General features: G+C 40.7%; 1 protein-coding gene across 1 annotated transcript in view; it reads right to left on the bottom strand.

Moving 5' to 3' along the window:
* Positions 1–12,079, bottom strand: part of LOC119176530 (uncharacterized) — a 196,611-nt gene that overhangs the window by 170,638 nt on the left and 13,894 nt on the right. Inside the window, exons 3-5 of the mRNA XM_075877830.1 lie at positions 9,741–9,808; positions 7,234–7,332; positions 4,168–4,246 (exon numbers count right to left, since the gene is read on the bottom strand). Of these exons, the coding sequence (XP_075733945.1) occupies positions 4,168–4,246; positions 7,234–7,332; positions 9,741–9,808 (246 nt within the window). The remainder of the gene's footprint in view (positions 1–4,167; positions 4,247–7,233; positions 7,333–9,740; positions 9,809–12,079) is intronic.

The following is a 12,079-nucleotide window of genomic DNA, read 5'->3' as shown; positions in this document are numbered from 1 at the left end:
ATACTGTAATATGAACGCATGCCAAGACGTACTTTACTTGCCCAAATACTTGAATTTGCCCAAATATCTGCCTCTTCAGCCACAATTTCAACCATTGCAAAACATTCACTATAATTCGAATACACTTTGAACAAGGAAAGTATTCCATGTTTATTAAAAATTTCATCCTTGTTTCATCCACTTTGTCACTGTTTGCATCTTTAGTGCTGAATCACATATACCAATTAGGTGAAAACAACAAAATGACTGAAAATTTTACCTAAGCACACCGAAAAACATGGATTGGAAGTAGACAGTAGGGGTATGAGTAATGTTAGTTTTTCGGTGCGCTTAAGGGCACTGGATGAGCCCTATATGTCCCATGCATTTTTTTTCTTTATTTTGAGCTACCGTTTTGTCAGTGACAACAAGAAATATTCATATCTATACATCATTTTCTTTCAAATTTTCTACTCTTTTAAATGAAGCCGACATAATATAATCTAGATAATGTAAGCATTTGTGAATTTTTCACTACCAAGATCTAACTTTTGAGTTATTTGGCATAGATGAAAATTTGTAACACAAATACTGTGAAGTGCATAACTTAAATTCTGCTTCGGTACCTGTATGCATTTATGCAGAATATAAGAAAAAATGATCAAATGGTTATCTTGGAATACATACGAAATAATGGTACTTAAGTAATAAATGACATGGTTTTGAGATGATGGAGTGTAAAGTTGGAAAATGGCTGGAAATCGGCTGAAATCGTCTGAATCATTGCCCAGGCCAACTTTTCACTTTGGAGCCTCTTGTAATGCTTGGCTTGCTTCTCTTGTGAGATGTCGCGCAGCTCTATCTGAAATGTATCATTCGAGTATACTCAACGTTTTCCAGCAAATTGATTGTAGTTTGGCCAAGCTTCAATCCTTACTGTTCAAAATTTTGGCTTATGTCATACTGCCATCATTAAGTGCAAGAATAATATCCAATGTCTCAAATCTAAAGACTCGGACCCTAAACAAAGACAGCAAAGATGCAGCAACTAAATTCCCATAAACTCAACACTTATACCAGGCCGTTCTCTATTCGGTCTAATTGCATCACAAATAATAGTCATGTCTATCAGAGCATACCCATTGTCACCATGCACGTGATTCGCCTCAAAGGACACTGAAAAGGTTGAGAGGTTCAACAATGAAGAGCTTGCTGGTTCAGTGTTCAGCGCCTTAGTACATCACTGACATTTATTCACTTTAGCAAGAGAACAATACAGATTGCCGCAAAATTTACACTTACTGAAGACCTTCTTTACCCCCCGCATCTAAGCTTATCGACAAGCATGGCAAACAAAAGGCGTAATGAAGCTAGGAGCTGAAAGTGTTCGAGCCAATGTGTTCCGAAGATTAAGTGTGAATATAAAGGCACACAGCATCTTCGGACTGCTTTAGAAATTACCTGACAATTTTCTATACACAACTGACTCGGGACAAGCAATTCGATTTTCGTAGAAAGTCTTTTTTAGAAAAAAAGGCTGTAAGCATAAAGCGCATATGAGGAGCTTGCGCTAGGGTGCATTTTCACTCACTGCTTCCTTTCGAAAAAACTGGTTTTGAGCCATAAAAAAAAATGGCACCATATCCACGGAGTGAATGATGGAGAGTGGGGCGAAGCATCTGTCCATCCATTCGTTCTTGCTTCCATCCGTTCATGTGTGCGTCTGTGTGGCCGCCAGTGAGTCCGTCCGCCCATCCGTGTGTGTGTCCGCACGTCCATCTGTGCGTCCGTCCCTGCGTTCGTCCATGCATCCGCTCCTGCGTCTGTCCATGTGTCCATCTGTCCGTGCAGCCATCCGTGCGCCCGTCCATGCATCTGTCTGTGTGTCCGTTTGTCCACCTATTCAAAACTCCAAGTACCACCATCTCGCATCTTTTCATCATATATTCCTCATATAGAAGCACCGCCATCCAGCGGACATTCCAAGGACTGAACGAGAGGAGGCACACGCACACTTTTTTACGGCTTGCGCTTCATGTCTGCTTCCCACCTTTAACCACCTCGAGTTCATGGTATATACTAGTTCACTGTATTCATGGCACTGCGGCCCAACTCTCGCTAAATCTTTCTAAAAAAATTCCGCCATATCCACGAAGTGAATGATGATGAGTGGGCGAAGCTCCGGAGGTAAACCTGGTAAACCATGAATCCTCTGTACATTTTGCCCACTCGATTTTATTACATCGCTCCCCCTAGCGTACGTCGCCACACTAAATCGAACGATTGCCTTCAACCAATGACACGCGCCATATGTGACATCATTCCTATTTTATAAGATCTCGCGTCTTTCATCAACTACAAGTACCGCTTTCTAGTTTATAACATCTTGCATCTTTTCATCATCAGCTACAAGTACCACCATCTAGTAAACACTACAAGAACTAAACGAGAGGTGGCTACATACAGGAGACGGTACCGCCATCTAGTGAACACTGCAAGAACTAAACTAGAGGTGGCTACATACAGGGGACAATACCGCCATCTAGTGAACACTGCAAGAACTAAACTAGAGGTGGCTACATACAGGCTACAGGGGACGCACAGCCCACGCCCTAAGGAGCTTCGCCCCTAAAACAAGCAGGTTACGCCCAGCGAGTATAACGTAGCAACCCTTTCTTGTCAGATAGTGATCAATGTACATGCCAATGGCTGCTAAGGGGGAATGAGAGACAGGAGAATTCGGCTTTTAGTTAATGCGCACGCTGCGAATTTTTTATTGTTCAACAACGCAGAGAAGAAATCTCCCACCGGCACAACCTTGGAGGTCAAAATGTAAGACTGGTTACACGCTACGACTACTACTACGACTACGAGGGACGATCGGGTGCCACTATAAGAAGCTTCGCCCCTAAAAATGCTGTTTAAAAAAAGCCCGAATGCGTAAAATATGCACAAAGCAACACTCTTCCCAAATTGCAAAGAAAAGAGAAGGTTTTTTTTTTCATCAAATTTTCCCTACCCTGTGCCCTTTACCAAAATTTTCAAACATACATTGGTTGTAACGGCTGTCCGAATCTGTGGCAGAAAATGGTGTGCAAGAAAAAGGAGGAAGATGAGTATTGTTAGTAAACCCAATGCAAGCCGACACGGGAACATGCTCTGCATTCTTGATGGATTATAAAAAAATTTTTACCCCCTAGCATAAGACGAGTGCTCAATCTAAACCAACTGTCCGTGGTAATATTTTTTGGTGTGTTGTCCTCATGAGAACAAATTAATGGTGTAAAATCTTTTGGAATTTTATGACCATACTGGCAAAGTGTTTCAAGCCCCTAAACTTGTACAAATTCTATTGCTGTAAGCAAACAGACACCTCCAGTAAAACCAGATCCTCACAATAGTGCCAGCAATAGTCATTTAATTAATTAAGAGGCTTGCAATCTGTTACTATCAACACCTCTAGTAACATCACCTTGGTCACTTGCTTACGGTGATCTCCTGTAAACAGGGCACCACAAAGTTAAATCCAAAAATTTACGATAGGAGAGGCTGAATAGAATAACATAAGTGTCAACGCGATAATTCTGAGGAGCTCATTTCACAGCAATTCTAGGCTCGACGTCATTGATTGTAAGTGAAAAATCATCATCTTCATGTGACTGAAAAATTAAGCATTTTTGCGTGACCGAAAAGTCAAGAAAGATGGAAATAAAATTCTGGGTCTAAATGGAAATCAAACCCGGGTTATTTGCGTGGCTAGCGGGTGTTCTACCACATGGCCACGCCTCTGCTTTTGAATACAGTGAAAATAACTTCCTCTGCTTGGAAATACAGTGGAAGTAACTTTCATGCTTTATAAACATATGCATACTGAATACATGCTTCAAAATACAACATGAGATATTGCAGTAATACGCGTGGTACAAGCGCAGATGACCATCGCGCATCAGAACATGGTATTATCATAATGACTTCATAGTTTAAAGCCAGTCACCCACTACAAAAGGCACACATACTACTGCACCCTCAAGGCCACGTAGTGAGTGCATAGCAAGTTTGAAAAGATTTCGTACTAGAAGTGTTTGAAGTACGCACTTGGAACAGATATCACTATCATGTTAAACTTTTATTGGCGAAGCTTAAGGGTCACCCAATTTTGTTAACCTCAGTAACGAACACCCAACTTACTTTCAGTGTTGAGAGCCAGAAGAGAATTGCTTCACGAAATTCTTTTTCGGTTTCCCCTAGCTTGACCGGCCAGACATTTCTGCACAGTTGTGTACAGAAAAAAGAAAAGACATTTTTATTCAGACCTTAGCATAAACACACACTGTTGGAAACAAAAGTCTAGGCTTGGCTTAGATTCAACAATGTTGTACAAGGAGTCATGTGAATAGGGCTGAAAGCTTCTACAAGCTATACCTATTAATTACGTGAACCTTAATTATTCATTTAAAGCCAATACCACGTCATGTCATGAGCTGGCAGACAAAAAAAATGATATTAGCTATTTCACTTGAATTGCCACATAGGTATGTACAGATAACTATTTTCCCACTTTGGTGTTTCTGGTAAACCACACCACAAACGTCTCAGAAGAATTTAAAAGTACTCTACGAGAAAGCTCAAATATTGAAGTCGACACAGTAGAGCCTCGTTGGCACATTGCCGCTTAATAAAGATTTCCCGGCTCTAACACTGATGATCACAAAAACTAAATTAAGCCAATTCGGATTGTACGTTTTCCTGGATCGTACGTTTGTTTCCCGTGTATTTTTTTTAAGTATCAGCGAGGTTCTATTGTATATACCAAGCTTTGTTATCCTTAATTTGTCTGCTGTACTAATGCCTGAAATAGATATTTTGCACTAGTTAACATGCTTGCAATTTTTTTCCCCCGAAGTCCTGAGAATGTAAAGGGAAATAAAACACGGTTGAAACTCAATGTAACAAAACTACGACTGGGCTCGAATTATTTTGTTAAATCAGAAAGTTTGTAAAATTGACAACAGAATTGTTTGATTTTTCAATATTTCAAATTTTAATTTACTGATACCCAGAAGCTACTACAGCATTGTAGCCGCCAACCCACACCTGCACCACTAGAGCAGTGTGAGTGCGTCTAAGAACATGGTGCCCCTTATGTCCGGTCTACGCAGGCCTGATAGATGATCACGTGAAGGTATGATAGACTACGGATATGCAAAGACGCAAAGAACAAATGCAGGGAGTCTGTGTACAGACCGAGTAAGAAAGAAGCGAAGAGTTAATCAGTGCTATATTTGACATAAACCATGAAATAACGGGGTGGGAAAAAAACACTCTCCTAGCAACATCCAGAATGTAAGAGTGCTACGGACTTCAGGGTCTGCTTTGTTGCTGCGTGAATCATCACTAAATTAAAGGGACACATAAAGACAACTATTAAATTGATGTGGATTGCTGAAATAGCCATCCAGAAACCTCGTAGTGCTACTTTTGTGACAAAGAACTGCTTATTTTGAAGTGAAACGATGTTTTAGTGGTCTGCAACGCCTTCGCACACTTGAAATTACCCGCCTCAAAATGGAAACTTTCATACCACTGTTGCCATGTGCAACACTGCCCGACTTTACTGCGCGGCCGCCGACGCTAGCAGTAGCCGAGCGAAAGTAGCGGGAGCCACAGCAGCAACAACAGCCATTGAACAATTTCCTGCCATGGCCTCCGAGATGGCAGGCATGCTTGGTTCAACTGGGCCCCGCTAGATGGCACGACCTGTCCACTTTAACCAGGCGAAAATTGAACTTTGGAACTACTCGCGCCATTCCCCATAGTAACGTCCGGCGCTTCTTTTTTCTATGAACCAGACAAGAACAAATAAGCAGCATTTTATTGCATCGCTTAATGCACGGAAGCTTCATTGTTTAGTACAGTTGGTTACATTATTAGTGATTAACTGTAGATGGTAACTCTGACATCATCAGGACCGCTTTGCAAATGTCCTACTCATGCCGCATGTGTTCTCGTGCATTTTTAACTTAATTTCTCTATAAGTAGGGCACTGCTGTTGATAGTATTGTTGTTTTGAACGTCCTCATACATTGTGCTTTCTCTCGGACATAAAGTGTTATTTGCCTTTAGGGTCCCTTTAAAGCTATGACCGTGACTAGGGTGCCTCGATGTTTTCACACGATAGGTTTAGAAGTAATGTTTCATGAAAATTTCTTTAAATCCCGTTAGGTGGCTTAGTTCATTAATTCAGGAAGATAAAAACACTGAGCCCTGTGGGCATTAGCTGGATATTAGAAATTTTATTTGTTAGACCGGAAATTTTTTAAAATCTGGTTTCATTACATCAAGCTTGAACTGTACTGGTAACCCCCATTTCACTTGCTTTTTGATTGGAATAAATATTGTAACCAAGATGCAAACAGTTGCTTCGTGCTTCGTGAGGTGCACTTAAATTTTGAAAATATGAAAATGGGGGGAAAGGGGTTTTTGTGGTAAAGAATTATACATTTTTCTAAGCAAACAAAATCACTCTTCCCCAAGCTAACTAGCAAATTCTTTGGGGTCTAAAGCTGGCAGCTGGAATAAAATTTGTCAAAATAGAGCATGGTTACCAAAATTTTGTGTCCATTCTGATGTGGGCAAACCCACCTAGCTTTTGTGATAGGAGGCAAATAATGTCTGATTGTGCAAACCAAACAAGCAGCTGCACAAGATAACTATTACACTATATGCTCATCTTACAATTTCAACTAAAGTCATGCATCTCATAATACAAAGGAAGAACTGATGCCAAATGTGTGAGGAACAAAGTTCTGTGTTCAGTCACTTACAACATTTGTACCCCGCACATATAATATGTGAAGCTGTAAGGCGAGAAAATGCAACTAATTGCATTTTAAATATGTTTTTAATGTAGGCTTGCAACAGCAGGTTTATTGAATATGTGGAGAAAGAAACCTCAATACACCTAAGGAAAACATGCATTGCAGAGAAAAACATTCTAATTACTAAATGAACATTTTTCTTATCAATCACTATTATTTATATTATTACTTAGTCTTTACATTTCAGTGCATGAGCATAATTTGAAGCAGATATTATAACTTTGGTCATATGGTCACTTGCTGAAGTTAACTTGAAAACTACAAGAAAAAGAGAATAAATTGACAGAAAGGCTTGGAGGTCAACCAGAATTGTAGCATCCAGTTTGCTACCCTGCACTAAGGAGACGGGATGGGAGAGTAAAGAAAAACATTTTACTTCAACTTTTTCTGTGCTTCCTTCTTGTCATAGGCATTGAAGAGACTGTAAAGTACGTCCCGGACAGTGGCAGAAGTATTCTTGCCCAAGAAGTCATCCCTGGTTAAAAAAGAATAAATAATAAAAATAACAATGTGTAGTTCACATTGCTGCGCAATTCAGTTTTCTTGAAAAGTGAAGCAGCCAGCAATTACATTAAGAGTGCCCTCATGTCATTTGCACATATAAAGTGCAGCAACACTTCAGGCAATGCAGCTTAGCAGTAATTTAATTTCAGGATCAGTGTCAAGTAATTATGAACTTATACTGTCATTTCATCTATGTCAAGAATACTACATTATACAAGAAACAAGCCAAAAAAGACAAGAAAGGAATCATGCAATGAAAGATGCCATTTGCAGATGCCAGTTTTAGTTTCTTCCCTTTTGTGCACAGCTTCAGATTTTTTGTAACAATACTGATTGTAGGCCTAGTTGGTACTTGCTTAATGACACGATTTGGCTACAAATAACACACACACACAAAGTAAAGAAAGACTCAACAACAAGCACAAGCGGCACTTCCAACTAAAACCTTTTTAGCTGACAAGCCTGTAATCTGATGTTGCAAGACACATATAGATCTTTATTCAGAGAAGTTGAAAACTCATAAATCAAGCTCGAACCACATTGAATCGAGAAATGCTCTGCTTTGTCATCTGTGTTAAGGCAGAACCCTTTAATGGCTTATACTCGCCGTGTGTGATTGTCCGAGGCCTGGAACAGTACCAGCTGTGGCCTCCCCCTCACATTCTTTCAGCAATCAGGTGATGGCACAGCAGTGCATGCAGCAATACTCTGTCAGATGTCGCGTTGCAGCAGTCGAGTTAGTCGAATGTCTCACAATCAGCCCACTAATGACTCCATGGCAAGCAGTTCAGAGAAGTACCCCAACAATGTGCGGTCCCCCAATACGAAACACCAGAAGTTGAAAACTCATAAATCAAGCTCGAACCACATTGAATCGAGAAATGCTCTGCTTTGTCATCTGTGTTAAGGCAGAACCCTTTAATGGCTTATATTCGCCATGTGTGATTGTCCGAGGCCTGGAACAGTACCAGCTGTGGCCTCCCCCTCACATTCTTTCAGCAATCAGGTGATGGCACAGCAGTGCATGCAGCAATACTCTGTCAGATGTCGCGTTGCAGCAGTCGAGTTAGTCGAATGTCTCACAAGCAGCCCACTAATGACTCCACGGCAAGCAGTTCAGAGAAGTACCCCAACAATGTGTGGTCCCCCAATACCAAACACCAGAAGAAGGTGGGGGAAGCCAAAAATACATGGCAGAGTCAGTAGAATGGCCACAGGCTTTCACCATAAGCAACTGGAATTTACATGGAATTTACAAAGTGTTCTTCAAAAAATTTTTTTTCAATGTATATTTAAACTACCTACTTCAAAGCACAAGATAGTGCAAAATAGTAGTCTCTTTAAATAAAATAAAACATTAGTAGGAGAAGGCGAAGTCAATCATGCTTCCTGATATAGTGAAATAATATCTGGAGTTTGACATCCAAAAACCACGATATGATTATGAGCGATGCAGTAATGGAGGGTTCTGAAACTTTCGATTATTTTGTGTTTTTTAAAAAGGCCCTGAAACACTTTTTTAATTAACCTTGAAATAGATTGACTGAAAGAGCTTATTTCCTCACAAATTCAATGCCACAAAAAGTTTTAGAATCCGTCCAGTACTAGCGGAGTTACAAAGATTTGTCCCACGCTGAATCACATTTTCTTCTCTCGTCCCAAAAAAAGCACTGGAATTTTAAGCAGGGAGAGAATGGCAGGAGCAAAGAAAATAGGTCACATGCGCCTCGTGACCTTGAGCACTTTTTTTTTACTTCAAATAGAGGGCTTCTTCAATGTGATCGCTCGCGCACTCGTGGACAAGTCTTGGCCTCCTACGGCAATCCCTGCAACGACCGAGCGCACCATGTTTGAATCAGCCAATGGCTGATAGAAGGCCTTCTATGATTGATTTTCGAGCGTGGTCTGTCATTAGTTGATAGAAGAGAAAGCAATTTTTAGGTGACTTTGACAATTTATTGAGAATACCAGGCTGCGTGCTGCGCTAAAATAATATTTGACTCGCGTGTTCTTGGGAGCCTCTACTACCAATTGGCAGTGCTTTCTCAGCATGCTAAAAAAGTGGAGCATAGTGGACTGTGCTCCATATAAGCTACAGTGTTTCTAGCATATGGAAAAATGGTTGCATATTGCAGTTCATGCAACAATATGCAGCTCAGAAATGGCAATCTTAGTTCTAAACACGCAAGATACATGTACACATTTTTCATAACTATATAATCAAATAAAGCTAGTTCCCAATAAAAACACTGCGACAAAGTACATGGTAGTTTTATTACCAAAATAATAAATACACTGAAACATTCAAATAAAGAAAGTCGACAGTTTCCATGATCAATATCATAGCGAGTTTCAGGTTATTAGAAATGAGGGGCTTACTCTTCATATCTCTCACCACGTGACGAAGTTATGTGCAGTAGGTCTAGGTTTTCAAGCAACAGCACAGTCTGTAATAGAATAACTGTTTTTAGTAAATGCTCCTCAAAATGGATTCAATGTCACAACAAATCAACAGAGTTTGTGTATTGCAGTAACTTTGTAACATGCAGCAAATAATAATGAATAATTGCTGGTGTTTTACATCTCATAAACACACTATGATTAAGGGAGACACCGTAATGGAGGGCTTAAGAAATTCAGACCATGGGGGGTTCTATAACAGACACTTGGAAGTAGGCACATCGGCCTCTAGCAAACTGCCTGGCCAAGATTCTACTAAAGCAAAGAAAATTAAGAAGTACATTTCCTGGTTTCATAAGGAGCGAAGCTTAAAACGACTGCATAGAAGAAATTGTGACTAAAAAAATAGCACCACCCACCCACTGACCTACACAACTCAGCTGGCTAGCCACTTAAATGTTCGTGCTCTCCTTGTCTCCTTAGCTTAGTAGACACACCAAATGGCATACTGTAATATCTCGAGAATGTGCCCCTACCCGAGCAGATGCTTCCTACCGCTTTTTAGAAAATTTGAAATATGCGCCGATGACCAACCAAGTGCCGCTTCCTCTCCCGCCATTTCCTCAACTTGTTCTCTACTACAGCATCCTGCAGCAGTGGTTTTAGCCCCGCCGTGGTGGTCTTGTGGTGGAGGTACTCGGCTGCTGAGCCGCAGGTCGTTAGATCGAATCCCGGCTGCGGCGGCTGCATTTTCGATGGAGGCAAAAATGCTGTAGGCCTGTGTGCTCAGATTTGGGTGCATGTTAAAGAACCCCAGAGGATAGAAATTTTCAAAGCTCTCCACTACGGCGTTGAACCCCCCATATCAATCAATCAATCAATCATCATCAGTGGTTTTAGGCAACCCAAGCTCTGAGTGCCTTTAGATAAGTGCTACAATTTCTTAGAACTGTTACAGTATTTTGCCTCGGGGTGGCATTCTAAGTTTTCACAAATTGTTGGGAAGTTTGAAGAACGTCTTCCCTTTTAACATAACCGCTGAAATTTTAAAAGAGGACTCCCTTTGCTTGAGTAAAAACAATAAATGCATGCATATTCAATAAAGCATTTCATTAGAAGCCCAGGTACGCATTCTTTTTAGAGGCTCTTCAGCCACTATCTTGAATATTGGTCCGCAACCGAGCAAGGGCCCCCTCCTCCAAATTTCACCATAAGGGGAGCGCTTGCTCGAAATTTTACAGTAATAGGACGTGAATGCATGACGAACAGGATTCACAGGTTATGACATAAACTGTGACACTTGCCTGCCATGTATGTCATGAAATACTTTCCACCAGCTACATGCGACACGTCCTTGTATACCGCGGCCTATGATGTGCAGGTATGTGCGTCATAAGTGATTCTCAGCCTATATTAACCAGGGCTGGGCAGTATCGTGATACAAGTATATTGCAATAGAATTTCAGAGATACTTTTGAGTATCTGTATTGCTGTATCGAGATACTTTTCAAAAATGTATTTGTATCTCAGTAGTGAAATATTTTTACGATGTATCGCCCATATCGCAATACTATCCAGGACACGGGTATCTCGTTACTTTTTTTCGGAAATGAGCTGAGACGAGTTTACAATGGGAAAAAAATTTCTTTCTGCTGTGACCTTGGCAGTCTGCGGCGAGATATGAACAAACCATTTCTGCTGAGGGCGAAACTAACTCCTACGTTCTTGAAAGCGAGCTAGTCGTTTTGCTACCCGCATCCCATTGCGCATCTTCAGGCAGAACTGTAATGTGTTCTAATGATCGCCTGCTAGAGCTTATCAACAATGTTATAGTGCCATTTTAAATTCTAGCAGTGATGTTTTCATTGTGACGACCATTGTATACTGCAAAATGGGCACCAACCAACAGCGTTGTTTTTAAAACGTCTTCTCCGAGGCCAACTGAACGAGCAGCTCTTTTTTTTCTTTTTTTTTTGCGGAGCTCATTTGGAAAACCGGAGCTTATTGCGGAGGCCACAAACTACCCAAAGACTTTGGTGTATGGTGTCGTGTGATAGCAACGATACCTCTTTCTCCAAAGCATTTCTGGAAGACACCAGCGTGGCCACATGGCGATTGAAAGGAGGTTTTTCTTGCGTTTCCTTTCACATTCTTTTTTTGTTTGTGCTTCTTTCTGCTTTTTCTGTTGCTAGAAACCAATAAACCTTTAATTGAAAGTAAGCACTCACCTTTATTGTTTATGTGTTTCTTTCCCAATTTGCGCTAGGCCATTTTAGCAAAACTGGAAACCATCTAGCTTGAACCACTAGCCTACTAAG

This window comes from Rhipicephalus microplus, chromosome X (genome assembly GCF_043290135.1).
Source record: "Rhipicephalus microplus isolate Deutch F79 chromosome X, USDA_Rmic, whole genome shotgun sequence".
Taxonomy (NCBI): Eukaryota; Metazoa; Arthropoda; class Arachnida; order Ixodida; family Ixodidae; genus Rhipicephalus; species Rhipicephalus microplus.
This window is presented reverse-complemented; position numbering and strand designations above follow the sequence as displayed.